Source organism: Canis aureus, chromosome 4 (assembly GCF_053574225.1).
Source record: "Canis aureus isolate CA01 chromosome 4, VMU_Caureus_v.1.0, whole genome shotgun sequence".
NCBI classification, from domain to species: Eukaryota; Metazoa; Chordata; class Mammalia; order Carnivora; family Canidae; genus Canis; species Canis aureus.
Window position 1 is genome coordinate 5937832 of NC_135614.1, and position 23544 is coordinate 5961375.

Consider the following 23544-nt stretch of genomic DNA (forward strand, 5'->3'; position numbering starts at 1 on the left):
AAATCTTGGAATAAAAGTGAGTGCAGGCATTATGGAAGCACAGATAAGACCTTTCATACTGTTGGGGGTGTGAGTGTAGAAAAGACATGCAGTAGTAACAGAAGGGAGAAGAGCAGAGGCCAAGGCATAATACAGCTCAGGATCTGTTTAGGGAACCTCAAAAAATCATGCACAGCTAGAGCTAGAGGTGTAGCGCAGGGGTAGGGGCAGGAGCTGGGGGCAGGAGAAAAAGACTAGCAGGGGTGAATAGAGGCTGCTTCCTAATGTAAATCTCTTGCAGACACAGTAAAGAGCTTGAACTTTATCCTGTTCCTCCTGAGAACCCTATTTAATCAGCATGGAGAGATAGGATCTGGATTTTAAAGATAAGTAACAGAAGCTCAGGGAAATATGTTACTTCCTAAAGGAAAAACTTTCTTCCTCCAATCTCACAGCACTTCTGTTATCAGATGTGTTGGTTTTTCCACACCAAGTAATTCTTCAATTCTTGGCAGACATGAACTGGGTGTCCTACAGTTTAACTCTAAACTGATACTCACTGGCCAGATGAGTGCAGACCCCACAGATTAAGGGCTCAGTCCTAGAAGAATGCCCCCATTTCAGATGCCAGTCACAAGCCCCAGGCTGTCACCTGTACCATAAATCAGCTATAAATCAGGAGTTTCCACATCCAGCAACCGGCTATAAATCGGGGGTTCCACATTCCATACTCAGGTTTGATAATTTGCTAGAACTGCTCACAGAAATCAAGAAAACTCTTACATTTACCAGTTAATTATAAAAGACATAACAAAGAACAGATGAACAGCTACATGAAGAGGTACCCAGGCAGAAGTCCAGAAGGGTCTTAAGCACAGGGGTCTGTCCCTATGGTTTGAGGTATACCACCCTCTCAGCATGTGGGTGTGTTCACCAACCCAGAAGCCCTCCCAAACCCACAGTTTAGGGATTTTCATGGAGACTTCCTTGGGTAGGCATGAGTGACTACTGATCTCCAGCCCCTTTTCCCCACCACCACCCAACTCCCCGCTGCCCCACCTGAGGGTAGCGGTGAGGCAGAAAGTTCCAACCTCCTAATTAAGGTGTATTCTTTCTGGTGATAAGCCCCCCATCCTGAAGCTCTCTAGGGGACCCTGACCACCAGTCATCATTAGCCTACAAAAAGACACCCATCTCTGGAGATTCCAAGGGCCTTCTTTAGAAGCTCTTGGCGTCAGGAACGGGGCGGGGGGGGGGGGGGGCTTAAGACTGAATATTAGAACATGAAAATCAGTAATAGAAAATTTCACTAAAATGTAGTCCAGGTGATTTCACAGAGGGAGCTCTCATGCCCCACCATCACTGGTAGTCAGCTGCAGACTCAACAGGAAGAGCCGAACTTGACCTTGCACCCAGATACTACTCTACAATTCCAGAAGAAGAGAGGCTTTCTTTATACTTTGGGCAGTAGCTCAGCCAATGAAAAGCCACCATACTATAAACTCCCAGTTCATTCTAATGGACTTGTAATTTATAACAGCCTTCCCAACTTACCCCTTTCCTCCTTAAAAAAGCATGCCTCTCCTTTTATTCCCTCTAATTTGCCTGGGTTTTGCCAGTTTATTGGTTTTTATTTTTTAAAGATTTTGTTTATTTATTCATGAAAGACGCAGAGAGAGAAAGGCAGAGACACAGGCAGAGGGAGAAGCAGGCTCCCTGGGGGGAGCCCCATGTGGGACTTGATCCCAGGACCCCGGGATCACGCCCTAAGCCTAAGGCAGACACTCAACTGCTGAGCCACCCAGGTGTCCCTTGCCAGTTTATTTGCCCTGGATTGCAATTCTTTTATTCCTAAAAAGCCTTTTTTTTTTTTTTTTAATAGTCATGTTTTTAGGTAATCTCCATACCCAACATAGGGCTTAAACTCATGATCCCAAGATCAAGAGTCACATGCTCTACCAACTAAGCCAGCCAGGCACCCCTAAATAAGCCCATCTTTTGCTGGTAAAATAACTGGAAATTTTTATTTTTATTATTATTTTTTTAAGATCTATTTTAGATAGAGAGTGCGAGCAGGGGGAAGGACAGAGAGAGAGGGAGAGACTGGTCAGAAGCCCGTCAGAGTTAGGGCTTAATCCCAGGACCCTGAAATCATGACCTGAGCCAAAATCAAGAATCAGAGGCTCAAAGGACTGAGCACAATCCAGGCACCCCCTGGCAATTTTGTGGGGTTTTTAAAAAGATTTTATTTATTCATTTGAGAGACAGAGAGTGAGCACAAGCAAGGGAAGAGGTAGCAGAAAAGGGAGAAGCAGACTCCCCACTGAGCAGGGGGCCCAATGCAGGGCTCAATCCCAGGACTGTGGGATCACAACCTAAGCCGAAAGCAGATGCTTAAGCAACTGAGCCACCCAGGCACCCTGGCAGTTTTTATTTTCAAGATTAAAAAACAAAATATGATCCTCGCACCCTATCACATACAAAGTTACATGGGTTTGAGGAGCTTTGTGTCAGGAACCTGAGGCAGAGACCAAGTATATTTTATTATGTCATGCTTGCTAAAATAACATAGCAAAAAAAAAAAAAAAAAAAAAAAAAAAAAAAGACCAAATTCTTAGCACATACGCACAATCCTTCTGTGCTTAATCCACTTTTTCTCAAAGGCCTTTATATAAGAAATAAATATAAGTAAGGTTATTCATCATAAAAGCATCAGAAAGAATTGAGTTGATGGACATTACTAAGAAGGCCATGCTTTCATACTGCAAGGAACAAGTCACTTCTCAAATACAGGTAGAAAGAACAAGGCCAGCATGCAACTGTCATCAGCTGTAACTCTGATGAAGCATACCTCTTGCTTAGCAAGCTATTACTCCATCCACTGAAGACAGCGTAGCAAGTACAGAGCCAGTAGAGATGAGAAAGTAGACAGAAGTGGCAGCTAGGCGGGACCAACCTCATCAGTTGGATCCCAACACTGTAAGATCCAGGCTCCTGCCTTCTCTATACCACAGGTGGTAAGGCCCTGATTAGCCTAATCTACTCAATTCAAAAATGCAAAAGACTGAAACGGACACTAGAATATAGGCTTATTTATCTACAATGATAAATAAAACCCAAGCCTAAACAGTCTGGCCAGGAAGGGTGATTCATTCTGTCCCTGGACATCAAGACACATGAAAAAACAATTGTGATCAGGTACTTCACTAAAACAAGAATTAAAAATGATGAATTCAATGAACCAGCAATCATATTTCTTGGTATCTACCCAATGAGTTATGTCCACACAAGACCCGGCACACAGACTTTTTTAAATAGATTTTATTTATTTATTCATGAAAGACAGAGAGAGAGGCAGAGATACAGCAGAGGGAGAAGCAGGCTCCATGCAAGAAGCCTGATGCAGAACTCAATCCCGAGACTCCGAGATCACGCCCCGAGCCAAAGGCAGATACTCAACTGCTGAGCCACCCAGGCGTCCCCACACAGATATTTATAGCAGCTTTCTTCATAATTGCCACAACTGGAAGCATGGACAAACTGTGATACCTCCAGACAATGGAATATTATTTAGCATTAAAAAGAAATGAGCTATCAAGCCATAAAAAGATAAGGAGGAAATTTAAATGCACATTACTAAGTGGCAGGAAAAAAAGGCAAAACTATAGAGACAATTATCAGGGGTTACCGGGTTTAGGGAGGAGGAAGAGATGAACAGGCAAAGCACAGAGAATTGTTAGCCCACTGAAACTATCTTATGCAATATTATAATGGTGGATGAAGTCATTGTACATTTGTCATAACCCATAAAATGTACACCACCCAGAGTGGAAGTCTAATGTAAATAACGGACTTAGGGTGATTATGAGAAATACAGAATCTTCCATCTCTATTAAGCAATGTTACTAATCTGATTCATTCGGTGTTGGTCTTTACAAAATTACTCTCCTCAGAGAGGGCACATGTTTAGAGGCTTCAACTACTGACAACAGCTCATAGCTGAAACAAAGTCAAAGTTTCGATATCTCAGTGGCTGAAATCACACAATTATAAGATTTGTCTAAACTGCCTCAGGTTCTCTGAAATTAGAAGTAGGTTTGTCTTCAGCGCTATCCTAAGGCAGTTGTGCTCTAGGAACATGTCATTGTCACCTGGAAGCAGTCTTTTGCTTTTGTATTCTGTATGTCTAAAAAAACATTTGCAATAATTTATAATTTAAAAAAAATCAGGGAAAAGAAAACTAGGTGCAGGGAGATTAAAACCCATTAACAAAAAGGGGGTGATGGGGAGGAGGGATAAGAAGCACTTAAAAAGCAGAGAATTACTAAAAAAATAGCAATGTCGTACAAAATCTAGCTCTGGCCTTCCTTGTAACAAGAAAAAGATGCAATTCTCTTGACCAGTAGTAGAAACTTTTGTTTGGGGTGCCTGGGTGGCTCAGTCGGTGAAGCGTCGGCCTTCGGCTCAGGTCACGATCCCAGGGTCCTGGGGTCAAGCCCCATATCAGGGCTCTTTCTCTGCCCCTCGCCCCGCCCCCCACTTGTCCTGTCTCTCACTATCTCTCTCTCTCAAATAAATAGATTTTATAAAAGAAGAAACTTCTTAGTTCATTAGAAGAAAACGTTTCCTAAGCTGATAGTCAATTGTCCCAAGAGTGCTTGGATAAGAAGCATCAAATTAGCTAATGATGAACACATCCTACCTGGTAACAGCTTTACCACATATTCACTGGTGTTGCACAAGTGGCTATTCCTAAGGAATAAACACTCAACCATTCTCAAAAGTGTGGAATCAGAATCTTCGAGAGAGCATGCTAAAAAAATGAGTCCTAAGCCATAACTCCAGCCTACTCAATTAGAATCTCTGGATATAGGGCACCTGGGTGGCTCAGTGGTTGAATATCTGCCTTTGGCTCAGGTCATGATCCCGGGATCCTGGGATCAAGTTCCGCATCAGGCTCCCTGAGGGGAGCCTGCTTCTCCCTCTACCTATGTCTCTGTCTCTCATGAAAAAATCTTAAAAAAAAAAAAAAAGAATCTCTGGATATAGAGTCTGAGAATTTATATTTTTATTTTATTTATTTTTTTTAAAGGCTTAAAACGTATTTTAATAAGTTGATGCTGCATTACTGCTCCATTTCTCAGAAAAACTCCAAAGGTATCAGGGACAAATCAAACATGGTACACCAATAAAAAAAATGCACAGCATAACTACCTAAGATAGGCAAGGCTAAGAGCTACTGTCTGACCTTCAGCATACAGCAACCCTGTTCCCAAGATTGTACTAGGACTATCAAAAGCTGTGAACAGCATCATAGACATAAAAGGGCCCTTCCTGGGTTGTCCTTACCCAGAAAAAAGATGGAGGCAACTTAACACAAGATTTTTTAAAGATACACTAAAATGAAAATCTCTAAGAGAAAGGTCTTCCTTAGAACATGAAGGGGTAATATACTGGATATAACAGAATCATATGTATGTTGTCTGTGACCTCTGTGGACATTTGCCTGAATTCCCACCTGTGAGTGAATGAAATGGGGCTAAGGTCATAGGGGGATGCTTGTTTTTGTGGTATATGTGGCAGTGTCTATGGGGTTGGAGGATATAAGAATGAGAAAGCAAAAAGAACAGGATGGACAAGAATGGAATGATCAAGATTAATGGGGGCTCTAACTGGATCCATTTTGCCATGGTTCCACACCGCCCACCCCCCCCCAAGACCCTCAACAATCACATGAGACTTCAGGAATGCACCACACAGAATCAATTAGTTAAACGATATACCACACAGAACTGATTTGTTAAATATCGCCCCTCCCTTGCCTTCAGCCTCCAGTAAACTCCCTCAAAGTAGTACAGGCAAGGAAGACCTAACTATTGGGAGGAATCCCTAACACTTTTCCAGGGCAGAATTCTGGCTAGTCCAAAAAGGGTCCTGCTTTTAAGGGTTTTTGGGAAACTAGACATTGAAATTTTTATTAGTATTGGCGACGTTTGTTTGGAGCAAATTCAGCTCCAGGAGCTGCACGGTTGAATGCAGGAGGGGTTCCACCAATTGCCCCAATTCCTTCCATTGTAGCAGCCTGGCCAAAGCGTTCAGTTATTGGTGGGGTCAATCCCAAGGTTCCATCTGGCATCATAGTGGCAGGTCCTGGAGGAGCTGGGGTACCAGCTGGCACTGGAGCAGGGGGCATGGCACCTCTATTGTTTATGCCCATAGCACCTCCCATAGCCATCTGCCCCATCCGTATCTCCTGTTCTCTCACATCAGGGAATGTTCCCTTGAATCCTTCCTGCTGTCGCTGCATCATTTCTTCCCGTTGCCGCTGCATCTCTTCCTCTCGGCGCCTGCACTCCTCCTCTTGCCTGAGCTCCAGTTGCTTTCGTTTTTGCACTTCTTGGTTGTGCAGCTCTTCCATCCTCCTAAGTTCTTCTTGATGCCTCATCAAATCCTGTCTCATTAGCATGACCTGGTGCTCATGGCGAGCAGCCTCCATCTCCATCTCCAGCTTCTCACGAGCTTCCTTGATGTTGCAGTCCACTTGGTCCTGCTGCTGCTTCTCCATCTCAATCAGTGCCTCCCAGCGCATGGCATCCTCGTACTCAGAGGAGCCAGGCTATGCAAATCTGGGTGGCTGCTCTTGCTCCTTGTGAAATTGCTGATTCTTTATAACCAGTTTCTCTGGAAGTCCCTCTTCATCATCCAACTGGTCCATGGGCTCCACAGTCACAGGCCGAGGAAATGCGATTAGCAGGAAGGAGTCTTCACTGCATCTGTCCAGAGCTTTCCGAGCAGCGGGCTTCCCTGAGAATTGAACAATGCCTTTTCCTGAGGGCCTTCCTCGATCATCCATGATGACTACAGCCCTCTCCACCTGGCCAAACACGGAAAAGGCTTCCTCCAGCAGTTCATTGGAAACATACTGAGGAAGGTTTCAGACTGTAAGGGATGCACTACGGCAGGCAAAGCGCACACGCAGCTGCTTCCCACAAAGTGACATGTTGTCCAATTCTACTTTGGCAATCTCCGCTAAGGTTCGTGTTTCCAAGCAGATAAAACCAAAGCCCTTATCCTTATGAATGAAGACTTCTCCTGCTTTCCCATATTTCTCAAATAGTTTCCTCATCTCCTCTTCAATGATATCAGGAGGAAGATTGCCCACCAAGAGCCAGCTACGTTGGGTGAAGGTCTTCTCTCCTGGCTTCCTAAAATTCTTCAGGTCAATAGTCAAGCCTTCATTTTGGCTGCTGGCTTGTTGCCCATTTGCAGGTATTGGTGGCAGTGGTGGCTGCTGCTGTTGCTGCTGATGGTGCTGCTGGTGGTGATGCTGATGATGCTTCCTTGGAGTATGGTTTTGCTTCTCCAAGTTAAAGGTTTTATTGCTCTGCATTTTTGCACCCCGCTACCGACTGTTCTCTCCTCAGAGTAACAGCGACGCTACACAGCCTCTACCATCCCCGAGAATTTATATTTTTAACAAGTACCCCAGGCACACTGCATTAGACTTCCCTTCTTCAACAGATGTTATCTTGGCTAGGTTTCTAATTACAGTGAAATGACAACAATTTCAAACTAAGAGAATGTATCATATATTGCTAATCCAAATATAAGGCACAGGATTGAGAAGGATAAAGTTTAATTTATTAACAACCACACTTTCTGGCCCTGAGGGTTGTAAATTAATAGATTTTTAAATTTATACATAAATTTCCTGACAGATGGCAATGAGCACCACACTCTAACAAAAATCAATATTCTATGATGATTTTCCTATAGATGGAAATGAAGTTGTGCTGAGAAAAGAGGTTTTCTTTTTTTTTTTTTCTGATTCACAACAATAAGAACAGCAAAACCAATAATATCTAACATTTAAAAAGCTCTTACTTCCTACCAGGCATAGGTCTAAATGCTTTATATATATATTAATTCACTGAATCCTCATAACGACCCTTCAAAGTAGAGGGCCATCCACTTTAGTGCAAATGTGAGCTACAGAAATACCACTCAGGAGCAATCATTCTCTCTCAGGAAGCAATCCCACATCTGTCCAAAGCCTCAAACAAGTACACACTTGAGTACCAAATTTTTTGCATCTATAAATATGGAATGACCAGGGGCCTAAAACACTTGAAGTTACAAATTACCAAGTGCCTATCACTCCTATAATAAAATCTGCCACCAATTTTAAGCAGGGCTACACACCAGTAATAAATAAGCTATAAAAAGCATCCTGAAATAATTAAATGCATTACTTATTTAAGTTACACTATTTATGATTTTTCATCTGAATTCTATCATGTGTCTGTCAAAGACAACAACTTTGGGTGGTTTTTGTTTTTTTAAGATTTTATTCATTTATTAGAGAGAGAGAGAGAGAGACCACAAGCAGGGGGAGCAGCAGGCAGAGGGAGAGAAGCAGGCTCCCCACTGAGCAAAGAGCCCTACATGGGGCTCCATCCCAGGACCCTGGGATCACGATCTAAGCCGAAGGCAGATGCTTAACCAACTGAACCACCCAGGCACCCCAACAACTTTGGCTTTAACACAATGTTTAAATGTTCTTCTAGACAACAAGTAGTAAATTTAGCCATTTCTTCCATCAACTCCCAGAACATGAAAACATATCCTGTCATCACCACATTTAAACACACATATACATTTCTATTTGCTGTGGTAGGAGGACAAAAGCATGATTCATCTGAAAATTTCTTAAAGAACAGCACTATTATACATATTTCATGTAGAAATTTGCTACCAAATAATTTGTGTTGACTCTGATTCTCAATATATGTATTAGTTCAATAAAAGCTGTGAAATACTTTAGAGGCACCTGGCTGGCTCAGTCCATAGAGCATGTGACTCTTGATCTCAGGGAAGTGAGTTCAGGCCCCACGTTGGGCACAGAGATCACTTAAAAAAAAAGAAATACCTTGGGCAATATAACTCAACTCATTAATAATGTCAAAAACCTAAAGTGGATAAATAAATGCTACAAAAGCCTTAAAATGTTAAATAAACAACTTTCTTCTTTGGCAAAAAAAAAAGTATAACAGTAACAATTAGACTCAGATTTTCTTTATATGAGGGAATAAGAAACTCACAACTAAAATTAATAAAAAAGGGGCACTTAAGTGGCTCAGTTGGATAAGCATCTGACTCTTGGTTTCAGCTCAGGTTATGTTCTCAGGGTCATGAGATCAAGGCCACTGGCATGGAGCCTACTCTCCCTCTGCCCCCGCCCCTCCCCCGCCACCCCCCATCCCATATCACCCTCACTCACATGCATGTGCTCTCTTAAAAAAAAATTAAATATAAAAATAAAATACATAAAATTAATCAAGACAAAGGATAGTGCAGAATTTTAATGGTATAAACAGGTTAAAACACCTAAAATTTTGCTGAAATAAGTCAGACAGAGAAAAATATCACGACTTCACAAGGAATCTAAAAATCGAAATAAACCAAGCAGAAACAGACCCATAGAGAACTGATGGTTTCCTTGAAGGAAGGGGCATTTGGGGGGATGGGAAAGATGGCTGAAGGGGAGTGGGAGGTACAGGCTTCCAGTTATGGAATGAGCGAGTCATGGAAATGAAAGGTCAGGGTAGGGAATACAGTCAATGGTATTGTAGTAGCACTGTACAGTGACAAATGGTAGCTACACTTGCAGTGAGCATAGCATAACTACAGAGTTGTCCAATCGCTATGTTGTACACCTGTGCATGTCAACCACACTAAAAAAGGAAGACCTATCATTTTGAAGGACTATATGATTACCCATTTTAAAGAATAGATGCATGCCACCTTAGGAGTAATCTTCAAAGACTATAAACCACGAAGTTAATTAGGACAAAGTTTTTCAATAATCTGGTTTATTGATTGGCTTACATAAACCATAAAAGAACTCTATTCGCTAACATAATATGAATCAAAATTTGAGTTTGAAGTGTGCATACTATTCTGTAAGAAAATGTTACTTTTTCGAGATACATGGTGAAGTATTTAGAGATGAAATGCTACTGTGCATATCATTTTGTTTAAAATGCTTAGGCAAAAAATTAAAAGTGATGAAGCAAAGAAGGCAGAATGTTAGCAATGTTAAATTGACATACAAGTATATACAAGTATTCCTTATACTATTCTCTGCTCTATGTTTGAAACTTTTATAACAAGTACTAAAAAAATACACGTCCTCCTTAAGCCTATTCTAATTCTAGGAATTAATATATATAAACAAATATAGCTGTGTCGACCAAACATAGCCTAGAAACAACAACTAACCCATCAGGAATTAACACCCCTAGAGGTCAGGTTATGGCCTCCAAATACTATTGGCCACTTTAAAAAAAAAAAAAAGCAGGCCTTTGGAGAAATTGCCATGCGAGATGTGGGCACCTGGGTGGCTCAACTGGTTAAGCGTCTCCTTCAGCTCAGACCATGATCTCAGGGTCCTTGGATCGAGTCCACCATCCGGCTCCCTGCTCAGTGGGGAGTCCACTTCTCCCTCTCCTGCCTCTTTCTCCCTAATAAGGGACAATTTGAGCATCAATAAGGATAACAGCAATGGACTCAAACAGATCAAATATGCTTAAACCCATGACTTTATAAAGATTTTTAAAAATTCATTGGGTTTTCTAAGTCAATCAATTCATCTTAATGAAGACTAATAAATAAAAGGGAAAAAAATCTAACATTTATCTCCTGCCTTTCAAGCACCCAATTATTTTGGAAAGAACGGAATTAACACAAATTTTCCACGATATAAGCTGTCCATCAGAAGAATGATAAAAGAAAATTATTAGAATTCTACCATCTTGACAACCCCTAATAATCCATATAAAAATGTTCATCAAGAGCTGCTAACATCACAAAAAGTGATACTGCCAAACATTATGTGCCTCCTGACTGAAGTACACATCAACTAAAGAATATTCATACAAAAAAAGAGATATCAAGCCTAAATCTAATAAACCATATATAAAACTACGAATTTATAGGAAATGTACAGACAGAAGCACATGTTAATGACATCATGTGGATGTAATCAGAAGAATCCAAAACATGGGAAATTTTAGAAGACAAACACAATTTTTTCAAACCAAATGTAAGGAAGAAAAAAAGGAATGTAGAAGATCAATCTAGGAAATCCCATATGCAGCCAACAGGAGTGCCAGAAAGAAAAAGCAGGAAAAATGGAAGGGTAAAAATTATCCAAGATAATCTTGGAAGAAAACATCTCATAACTGAAAATATACATGTGACCTCAATTAAATAGGCTTAACCAAGAAAACACCTACAACCAATCAGTAAAAAGAACACCCACCAGCTGGACACTACTGCTTTCCATCGTAAGTCCTTAGGCACTATATTTTACCACACTCATATATTATTTTGATACTAAACAAACAAACAAAAAAAAGGAAACAGCAGCAAGGCTTCAAAGTTGGCCCAGAAGATTAGTGAGTGCTGTTACTAAATGAAACTATAAGAAAATATTGTTATATAAGTATATTAAAAACATCATCCAAGACCTAAAAAAAAAAAATCTGTTTTTTTTCCTAAAGATGTTATTTATTTGAGAGACACAGACAGAGGGAGAGATAGAGAATGTGTAAGCATGAGTAGGGTGAGAGTAGAGAGAGAAGCAGACTCCCACTGAGCAGGGACCAGGATCATGACCTGAGTTGAAGGCAAGTGCTCAACCGACTGAGCCATCCAGACACCCTTTTTTTTTTTTTTTCTTTCATCATGGGAATTATAATGGTCCTCTAAAACACAAGAAAAGTGGTGCCTGGGTGGCTTAGTCAGCTAAGCATCTGCCTTCAGCTCAGGTCATGATCTCAGGGTTCTGGGATTGAGTCCCACATAGGTCTCCCTGCAGGGAGCCTGCTTCTCCTTCTGCCTATGTCTCTGCCCCTCTGTCTCTCATGAATAAATAAATAAATTCTTAAAAATAAATAAATAAATAATATCTCCATAAGAACTTAGAAGAAATATGTTTCAACTATTATATTTAAAATTAACATTGTTACTACAGAATAAATGGAAACCAAAATACTGTAGGGCCATTTACTTTAGTCACTGTATATAGGTAGACAGTAATACCAGATTTGTTACCATAAAAATATTACAAAACAATAACTAAGGGCAAAGAACCATGAAGACAATCACCCAAGAAGAAATAAAAATATAATGTATTATTGATTGATCTGCAGCAACTCCAAGTATATGGATACAAGAATATCCAGTAATGAATATATAATTTTAAGCATATAAATGTATATTAATCAAAGATCTACTGATACTATTTCATTAATTAAATCAGTTAACCATCACATGATACAAATTAATTTAGAAAAAGTGCTTCCTCACTCCTACATTAATAAAACAATTCTAATCAGACTCTTCAAATACAGTTATAACATGTTTGAAGTTAGCATCTGACTATATTCACTAAGGATGATTTTAGAATACCTCACACAATTATCTAGGCTATTTCCTATTGCTGCTATACAACCATACAAATTTTTTTTAAGATTTTTTATTTATCTAGGAGAGATAGCAGAGTGAGCAAGGGAACTCAAGTAGCGGGAAGGGGGAGTGGCAGAGGGAGAGGGAGAAGTAGGCTCCCTGCTGAGCAGGGAGCTGGACAGAACTTAATCCCAGGACCCTGAAATCATGACCTGAGCCAAAGAAAAGATGCTTAACTGACTGAGCTGCCCAGGCGCCCCCACAAATTTATTGTCTTACAGTTTTGGAGGTCAGAACTGAAGACAGGGTGCCTAGGTGGCTCAGTTGATTGAGCATCTGCCTTCAGCTCAGGTCATGATCTCAGGGTCCTGGGAGCTAGCCCCATGTCAAGCTCCCTGCTCAGTGGGGAGTCTGCTTTTCTTTCTTCCACTATTCCCCCCCACCCCCGTTCATGCTCTCTGGGTGTTTCTCTCTCTCTCAAATGAATAAATAAAATCTTTAAAAGAAAAGAAAAAGAAGCCTGAGGACAGTCTCACTGAACTAAAATCAAGGTGTTGCAGAGCTGTGTTCCCTTTCAGAGATTACAGAGGAGAATTTGTTGCCTTGCCTTCTCCAGCTTCTAGAGGCTGCACACATTCTTTGGCTTCTCGACCCTCATTCATCTTCAAAGCCCACACTGGCCAGTCGAAACTTTCTTAGAACACTCCATTCCAGCACTGCCCTCTTCTGCTTCTACTTCCAAGGATCCTCGGGATTACACTGAGCCCACCTGGATAATCTCCCTATCTTAAAGTCAGGTGATTAGCAACCCTAATTCTTCTTTGCCATGTACCTGAACATAATGCTTTCAAGTCTTGGGACATCTTTGTTCTAAGGGGAGGAAATAAAACAGATGAACATAGGGACAGGGAAGGAAAAATAAAATAAGATAAAAACATATGCCCACTACAGCATATCCTCTTCACTTAAACTCTTTTTAAAATCTGCATATGGCGGCTCCTGGGTGGCACAGTTGGTTAAGCATCCAACTCTTGCTTTCAGCTCAGATCATAGTCTCAGGGTTGTGGGACCGAGCCCCACGTCAGCACAGTATTCAGTACAGTCTGCTTGAGACTTTGATTTTATCTCCCTTTCCCTCTGCCCCTCCCCACCAAGCACATGCTCACACATACTTGCGCTCTCTCTCTGAAATAAATATTTTTTTAAATTTTATTTATTTATGATAGTCACACAGAGAGAGAGAGAGAGAGAGAGAGAGAGAGAGAGAGGCAGAGACATAGGCAGAGGGAGAAGCAGGCTCCATGCAGGGAGCCCGACGTGGGATTCGATCCCAGGTCTCCAGGATCGTGCCCTGGGCCAAAGTCAGGCGCTAAACCAGTGCACCACCCAGGGATCCCTGAAATAAGTATTTTTTAAATTAAAATTAAAAACTGAAAAAAACCTGGATATGATACTATGCATATCAAGAAACCTGAACATGATCTCAGGAAATTAAATTTCCAACCCAAGCCATTTGCAAAACATTACAATTGCTTTCCTTCTTTTTTAAGTAAATTTTAAAACTGTTTATCTACAACAATAGCTAACACTATGTGCCGATAACTAGTCTAAATGCTTCAAACACCTTCATTTATTTATTTATCACAACAGCCCTACAACATCCAGTGAAACAGCCCCAGGAGTAATTACTAAATCTGTGTTCAATTTCTTTGCATCTTTGTACCAATTTCATCTGTTGACTTCTAAAAGAAATTCAAAGTAGCACCAATTGAGGTAAAGTAATAGAGAATGTCCCATATGATGAGATAATTAATAGAGTAAATACACAGAAGCTCTTTCTTTGCAGAATTATAATTTGAGGGGGAAAACTTGCCTGATAATAAATATATGTAGGAAATGTCAAACTAACAGGCAATTTAATAAGTGAAAATAATATGTACCACTTCATATTCCCTAAATTACCATGAAATAGCTTCCATCTGTATTACTGAATTTGTGATGTGCTACTCCAATCTGCCTTTAGAAAGTGGGATTTATGCCCACCATCTGCTGAGAATACTAGCTTCTGGCAATTAGCCCTCAACTATGAGCCCACTTCTAAGAATTGTCTCCACTAAAAAAAGTGCCTGGCATCCCCTTTCCACTAAAAAAAGTGCCTGGCATCCCTTTTCCACGATAGATCATCACAGGTATAAATGCCCAGCCCCTCTTCTCAGGAAAATCTCTGAAGGGCCACCCTATCTTCAGAATTGCCCACAGGTCAGTTGAAACTTTTGTTCAGACTATATCACAGGGGCACCTGGCTGGCTCAGTCAATGAAGCATGCAACTTTTCTTTTTTTCTTTTTAATTCAAGTTAGTTAACATATAGTATTACTTGTTCCAGGCGTAGAATTTAGTGATTCATCAGTTGCATATACCACCATTTCATCAAGTGCCCTCTTTAATGCCCATCTCCCAATTACCCCATCCCACCAACCATCTCTCCTCCAGCAACCCTCAGTTTGTTCCCTATAGTTAAGAGTCTTTTATGGTTTCCCTCCCTCTCTGTTTTTATCTTACTTTATTATCTGTTTTTCCTTCCCTTATGCTACATTCATCTGTTTTATTAAATTTCACATGAATGAAGTCATATGGTATTCATCTTTCTCTAATTTTGCTTAGCTTAATACACTCTAATTCCATCCACATTATTGCAAATGGCAAGATTTCATTCTTTTTGATGGCTGAGTAATATTCCAGTGTGTGTATGTGTGTGCCCTTCTTTATCCATTCCTGCATGAATGGACATTTGGGCTCTTTCCATAGTTAGGCTATTGAGGACATTGCTGCTATAAACACTGGGGTATGTATACCCCTTCAAATCACTATCTTTGTTCCCTTTGGATAAATACCTAGTAGTGCAATTGCTGGATGTAGGGTAGTTCTAGTTTTAACTTTTTGAGGAACCTCTATATGAGCATGCAACTCTTGATCTCAGGGTTGTAATTTCAAGCTCCATGTTGGGTGTAAAGATTACTTAAAAGTAAAAACTTAAAAAAATAAAAAATAAAAAGTTTCTGCAGAGAGAAGGAAACAAAGGTAATCTATGGAACTGGAAAAGATATTTGCAAATGACATATCTGATAAAGGGTTAGTATCCACAATATATATAGAGAACTTATATATTTAAAATGGGAAGTTTAAAAATGGGAAGACACAAATAGACATTTCTTCAAAGAAGACATTCCAATGACCAACAGACCCATGAAAAGATTCTCAACACCCCTTGACATCAGGGAAATACAAATCACAACCACATTGCAAAATCACCTCACACCTGTTGGAATGACTAACATCAAAACATAAGAAACAAGTGTTGGTGAGGATGTGGAGAAAAAGGAACCCTCATGTACTGTTGGTGGGAATGCCAAATGGTGCAGCCACTGTGGAAAATAGTATGGGAGGTTCCTCAAAAAGTTAAAAATAGACCTACCCTATGATCCAGTAATTCCACTACTGGGTATATATCCAAAGAATATGAAAACATTAATTCAAAAAGATATGAGCATCCTTATGTTTACTGCAGCATTATTTACAATAGCCAAATTATGGAAGCAGCCCAAGTGTCCATCAGTTGACAAATGAATAAAAAAGAGGTGGTAGTACACACACACACACACAATGGAATATTACTCAGCCATAAAAAAGAATGAAATCTTGCCATTTACAACAACATGGATGGCTAGTGAGTAAATTGCTAAGTGAAGTAAGTCAGAGAAAGACAAATACCATATGATTTTGCTACTATGTGGAATTTAAGAAACAAAACAAAGGAGTAAAAGGGAGGAAAAAGAGAGATAAACCAAGAAACAGACTCTTAACCGAGGAGAACAATCTGATGGTTACCAGAAGGGAGATGGGTGGGGGGGATGGGTAAACTACATGAAGGAGATTAAGAATACACTTATCTTGACAAGCACTGAGTAATGCATAGGATTGTTGAATCACTATATGATATGCTTGAAACCAACATAACAATGTATGTACACTATACTGAAATTAAAATAATAAATTAAAAAACAACACAATGATACCGTCTAAAAGAAAAAAAAACCTTCTGTAACTATGTATGGTGATGGATGTTAATTAGATCTATCTTGGGATCATTTTGCAATATATACAAATATCAAGTTATTATTTTGTACACCTGAAACTAATATACTGTCATATGTCAATTATATCTCAATTAAAAAATGTAAACAAAATGATGCTACAGGGGGGTGCCTGGGTGGCTCAGTCAGTTAAGCATCTGCCTTTGGCTCAGGTCATGATCCTAGGGTCCTGGAGTAGAGCCCTGCATCAGGCTCCCTGCTCAATGGAGAACCTGCTTCTCTCTCTCCCTCAGCCCCTCCCCCCATTCATGTACCTGCTCTCTCTCTTTCTCTCTCTCTCAAATAAATAAAATGTTAAAAAAATAAATAAAAAAACCCATAAATGTGTACCAAATAATACATGAAAAAAGATATCACAAAATCATATGCATATCAATTTAAACTGCTTTACTTACATATACACAGGGATTAGTGACAAAAGAAATTTCCAAAAATTCTTAGTTTTTGAGGTTAGGATATGAGAATTCAAGATTATTAGTTACTGTTTAAAGTTTACTCACAAGATATTTTAAGGTTAAATATAAAATAGGAACACTAAATAATTAGATAAGTGTAAAATTCAATAAAACCATAGAATACCACAGGATATTATTACCCAAACACAATAATTGCATACAGGAAGCATCTATAAATTGGTTGTTAGTTTCTTCAAAATCATTGTTACAAAGCACTACAAAGAAACTCTAAAATAAATAAATACATACACGCACACACACACACAATTATAAATTACCTGCCACAGGAGGGACAATACCAGAAAATCGCACTGTTGCATGTTCTCCATTAACTTCAACTCGTCGACCAATGACATCAGATGTCAAAGTGTCATTCATTATCACGTAGCCAGAATCCAAATATGAGATCTATGAAGAAAATTTAAAAATTGACAAGGATTAATAAAGTCCTTTTAAAAAAAAGATTTTTTTTTCAGGCAGCCCAGGTGGCTCAGCGGTTTAGCGCCGCCTTCAGCCCAGGGTGTAATCCTGGAGAGCCGGGATCAAGTCCCATGTCAGGCTCCCCGCGTGGAGCCTTCTTCTCCCTCTGCCTGTGTCTCTGCCTCTCTCCCTCTCAATCTGTGTCGCTCATGAATAAATAAATAAAATCTTTTTTAAAAAATGTTTTTTTTTTTTTTTTTTCACTTCACTGAGACATCTTTGAGGTCAACACTCCTGGCCAACTTAGCCTTCATATTTTGGTGAAGAGAAGGGCCTATAGGTATAGGTGCCTATAGGCATCAAATATTCACATAATTTGATTTTACTTCACTAATTGTATTTTGATAACATATTTTAAAAATATTGCTTAACTCCAGTTAGCTCACATCACATAATTTGTCTATTCTGCCATTTACTGAAGGGTCTGGGAAGGAGAGAATAGAAAAGAGGGAGATAAAAATGATAGAGAATAGGGAAAGAAAACAGGCATATTGGCATTGTTATTTTTTCAGAAAGGGAGAAAAACTCAAACTCATAGATAAGGAAACAACACATATAATGAACAATAAATAATAAATTAAACTCTAGAGGCACCTGGCTAGCTCAGTTGGTGGAGCATGCAGTTCTTGATCTTGGGGTTGTGAGCTCAAGCTCCACGTTGGGCATAAAGCCTACAAAAAAAATTAAACTCTAATAAAAATATAGAATCCTAAAATCAAAGAGAAAGAGGAGGTCTTAAAGGGAGACTGAGTGAAAAGTATCCCCAATCTAGGGATGATAACTACGTCCAACCCCTAATTCATAGGAAAGCAGAAGACTCAGGAACATGCCAAATGACATTCCAAGGGTGTGGCTCCCCAAATCTAGACAGTGGGGAACCCTACTGTCAAATAAGTCTGTTTCTTCAACAAACAAAACACATCGAGGGAGAACAAACAGATTAAAAGAAACTTAAGAAATACGTCAATTAATTGCAATATATGGACTTTATGTGGATTCCAATTTTAAAAAACTGTAAATGACTTTAAAGTAAAAGAAATTATGAGAATATTTAAAATTTGAACACTGACTAGATTTTATATTAAAGAATAACTGTTGAGGGCAGCCTGGGTGGCTCAGCGGTTTAGCGCCACCCTCAGCCCAGGGCCTGATCCTGGAGACCTGGGATCAAGTCCCACGTCAGGCTCCCTGCATGGAGCCTGCTTCTCCCTCTCCCTGTGTCTCTGCCTCTCTCTCTCTGTGTCTCTCATGAATAAATAAATAAAATCTTAAAAAAAATAAAGAATAACTGTTGGGGCACCTGGGTAGCTTAGTAGTTGGGTGTCTGCCTTCAGCTCAGGGCATGATCCAGGAGTTCTGGGATCAAGGCCCTTATCGATCCCTGCGAGGAGCCTGCTTCTCTCCCTATGTCTCTGCCTCTCTCTCTGTGTCTTTCATGAATAAATAAATAAAAATCAATTTTAAAAAGATTCAATGAAATCCTTTTCAAAATACAAATCATATTTTTCATAGATCTAGAACAAATAATCCTAAAATTTGTATGGAACCACAAAAGACCCCAAATACCCAAACCAATCTTGAGAAAGACAAGCCTGGAGGTATCACAATCCCAGATTTTGAGTTATATTACAAAGCTGTACTAATCAAAACAATGTGGTACTGGCACAAAAAAAGTTCAATAGAGCGGAATCAAGAGCTCAGAAATAAACCCACCCTTCTATGGTCAATTAATTTATGACAAAAGATGCAAGAGTATATAATGTCTCTTCAACAAATGGTGTTGGGAAAACTGGACAGCTACATGCATGAATGAAACTGAGCTACTTTTTTATACCATACACAAAAATAAACTCAAAATAGATTAGACTTAATTGAGTCCTGAAACCAAAAACTCCTAGAAGAAAACATGGGCAGTCATTTCTTAGACATTGGCCTTAGCAACATTTTTCTAGATATGTCTCCTGAGCCTAGGGAAACAAATACAAAAATAAACTATTGGGACTTTATCAAAATAAAAAGTTTCTGCACAGTGAAGGAAACAATCAACAAACCAAAGGCAACCTACTGAATAGAAGATATTTGCAAATGACATATCTGATAAGATAAATAATAGAGAATTTACATAACCCAACACCAAAAATACAAATAATCAATTAAAATGGGCAAAGGACCTGAATAAATATTTTTCCAAAGAAGATATACAAATGATCAATAGACACATGAAAGGATGCTCAACATCACTCATCATCCAGGAAATATAAACCAAAACCACCATGAGATATCACCTTATACCTGTTAGAATGACTAGTATCACAAAGATAAGAAATAACAAGTGTCGGTAAGGACGTGAAGAAAAAGGAACTCTCATGCACTGCTGGTGTAATGTAAACTGGTGCAGCCACTGTAGAAAACAGTATGGAGGTTCCTCAAAATATTAAAACTAAATACTGTATGATTCAGCAATTCCAGTACTGGGTATTTACCCAAAGAAAATGAAAATACTAATAATTTGAAAGGATGTTTGTGTGTGGGAAACAAAGGCAACAGAAAAATTAAATTTCCTTACTACTTATATAGCCCATTGACAGGTCCTTGAAATAGGTCCTTGAAATAGAGTGGCATTCCTCTAGGGACTCAGCTGCCTCAATGTTGACACTTAAAGGCAAAAGGCAATCTTAGCCTGACCCCCAGGTAAGTCTACTTTAACATATAAAAATTCCTTTGGAAACTTTCTTTATCTCTACCCTCCCATATTGGCTATCATCCCCCAAGAATATGACACACCAATATACATCTGAAGGGCCTCATGACTAAGGTTTTACTAAACAGTAATAAATGAGCTTTTTCTAACAGTAGCTAGCCCCCTCAAGGTCCTGGAAACCTTAAAGACTTATGCCATCCTAACTTCCTCCCAATCTGGAAGTATATAATCAGCCACCCCCCATGATCCCAGCACAGCTCTTTCTGCCCAGCGGTCCTGTCTCCGTGCTTTAATAAAACCATGCTTGCACCAAAGACATCTCAAGAATTCATTCTTGGCCATTAGCTTTGAACCATTGGCTAGAAAAGACCAATGCCATACAATTTTACTCATATGTGGAATCTACAAAAAAAAAAGAACAAATGAATAAACAAACAAAAAGCAGAAGCATACCTTAAATACAGAGAACTGATGTTTGCCAGGGCTGAGGGGGTTGGGGGTATGGGCAAAATGTGAGATATAGGCTTCCAGTTATGGAATTAAGAGTCACAGGGGTATAAGATATAAGGCACACAGGGAATATAGTCAATGATATCATAATAGCATTTAGTGGTGACAGACAGTAGCTTCACTTGCGGTGAGCACAGCATAACATATAGAGAAACTGAATCACTATGTTATATACCTGAAGCTAATATACCGAAAAATAAAAACAATTTTAAAAAATAATAAAGATTCAAATGTAAAAAAATTTAAACGTTTAAATTTAATTATAATTTTGCTTAAAGTTTTCACTAGTTTTAAATGCCTTTTTCAATTTTCATTAAGATGTAAATAGAATTTTCTTACAATTGAAATAGATACGTAATGTCTGTTCTACTTTATTTATTTTAAAAGATTTTATTTATTTATTCATGAGAGACACAGCGAGAGAGAGACACACACACACACAGAGAGAGAGAGAGAGAGAGAGAGAGAGAGGCAGAGACACAGGCAGAGGGAGAAGCAGGCTCCATGCAGGGAACCTGACCTGGGACTCTATCCTGGGTCTCCAGGATCACGCCCTGGGCTGAAGGTGACACTAAACCGCTGAGCTACCCAGGCTGCCCTACTTCTTTTATTAACATTTTCTGTATAGCCACAGAATCACCACATTAATCTCTTCAATGTTGACCTATGGATACCACAACTTACCTAATGATTTCTCTATTGCTATATGTTTCCATTGTTTACTATCCCAAAGAAAACAGTTAAAAACACCTTTCATTTTTAAGTTATTCTTGTCCTTTGAAGTATCTCCTTGGGAAAAATTGAGACATTCCAAGTGAATTAATATATTTAAGATTTGAGAAAGCCATGGCCAAACCATCCATTCATCAAAAAAAGGTTACATACTGACACTGACACTAAGAGAAAATCTACTTGTTTACTTGTTTCTATAGTCATAAATTCTCATGAAGAACTTTCAAATCAGGTCTTCTCTATCCTATTCTTGTACAGCTAACTTATTTTTAAAGCAATCTCTATACCCAGTTGGGGTTTGAACTCACAACCCCAAGATCAAGAGTTGTACACTCTACTATTGAGCCAGGTGCCCCCTGCATAACTAACTATTGAGGTAGGACTTAACACATCATAACATGATGTGTAAATGTAGGACTCTACATTTATATATATTACACATTGAACAATCCAACATTAGTTACTTCTCCCAGTTCTGTCCTATCCAATTTTTCTAAGATCAAAGACAATATATGTCTGTGTTACATACAAATATACATATATATATATATGTATATATGTATATATATAACCCCTGACCAAAGACAGAACCCATACAAATTGTGGGTAAAATATTATTTTAGTTAAAAGTCCTCCTATTAACCAGTTCACATGCAAGAACATCATGAACTTTGTGAAATGCTCTCCTGAAATCCAACCCCACCATCAGTCCCAGAATATACTGTCAGTCAGAGGCATGGGATAAGGGAAGACATATCCTCTTTTACTTATACACCTGAGTTGTAGGAATATATTTGAAAGGAATAGTTATTTGTTCTACTAATAATAATGAGGAGGGGCAGAAAGGAAAGATGATGAAAAGAGAAAGGAAATAATGCACTGTTCTCTGCAAGTTTCCCTGGCCTGCCAGGGAATTACAATCCAAACCAACAAAAAAGTAAATTTAGCCAAGACTCACTAAACTCTTCCTAGCTCCTTAGGATCACTTCTAAATGTTCACAAAACATCTTTCCTAGAAGTTCTAGTTCCCCTTGTTCATTATTCTGTAAAGGTTGTGAACAGGAATTTTTACAATCATATTTGCCAGTTGTTTCATAAATTTCTAGATGTAATTTCTCCTGGAATACAGACTAATTTAAAGATTTACATATGTATTTGAGAGAGGGTGCAAGCACACACATAAGTGGGGGAGGGGACACAGAGAGAGGGCCAACCAGACTCCTTGCTGAAATGGTAGCCTGTCATGGATCCAGGGCTCCATCCCAGGACCCCAAAATCATGACCCAAACGGAAGGCAGATGCTTAACAAACTGAGTCACACAGGCGCCCCTAGAATAGACTAATTCAAAATGGCCAAATACTATCTTATGTCTTTTTATCTTCAACATGCTTTTAACCAGACTTTTTTTTTTTTTTTGACAAGACAGGAAATCATTCTCCATAGAAACGACAAAAGATAAGAAACTGAATCAATCTGCCACTTTTCTGTCATCTCTTATGCTACATTAAATATATTTTTAAGACGGGCACTTGATGGGATGAGCACCGGGCATCATACTACATGTTGGCAAACTGAATTTAAATAACAAATTTAAAAAAATATTTTTAAAAGATGAAGCAAAGGTGGCAAGATATTAACAATCATTAAACAAAGGCAGTGAGTATCTGGGTGTTTCCTATGTTCCAAAATATTCAGGATTTAAGTTAAAAGACATATACTATTAGACCCAAGGAGTAGACTTTCTTGTACTACTTTTTAGTCTAAATCAATTCTAAAAGCTTCTTTTCCCATCTTCACATTTTTTCACAAGTTGATTTCAAGGCACAACCTTACTGATATTTTTCTTAAGTCTAATCAAGTGTCTGAAAGCCACTAGTTAGACGGTCTCTTTTTCCATTTTAGTCATCCTCATATTTTTCTAGGCCTATCTTTCTCACTTAATTTTTTAAATAGATGATACTCAAAAGTATAAAAGGGAATATAGTGAAAGCTTCCCTTCCACTCCCGCTTGTCATTATCTTTTCCCACTGGCAACAGCTTTATGACATAAACATACACATTT

General features: G+C 39.0%; 1 protein-coding gene and 2 pseudogenes across 5 annotated transcripts in view; all 3 read right to left on the reverse strand.

The window, feature by feature from the left end:
* Positions 1-23544, reverse strand: part of TBCE (tubulin folding cofactor E) — a 78833-nt gene that overhangs the window by 43996 nt on the left and 11293 nt on the right. For all 5 annotated transcript variants that reach the window (XM_077894432.1, XM_077894434.1, XM_077894433.1 and 2 more), the window contains one exon: positions 17337-17466. In XM_077894432.1, the coding sequence (XP_077750558.1) occupies positions 17337-17436 (100 nt within the window). In that variant the 5' untranslated portion in view covers positions 17437-17466. The remainder of the gene's footprint in view (positions 1-17336; positions 17467-23544) is intronic.
* Positions 5727-6702, reverse strand: LOC144312090 (non-POU domain-containing octamer-binding protein pseudogene; annotated as a pseudogene).
* LOC144312091 (non-POU domain-containing octamer-binding protein pseudogene) lies at positions 6867-7522 on the reverse strand (annotated as a pseudogene).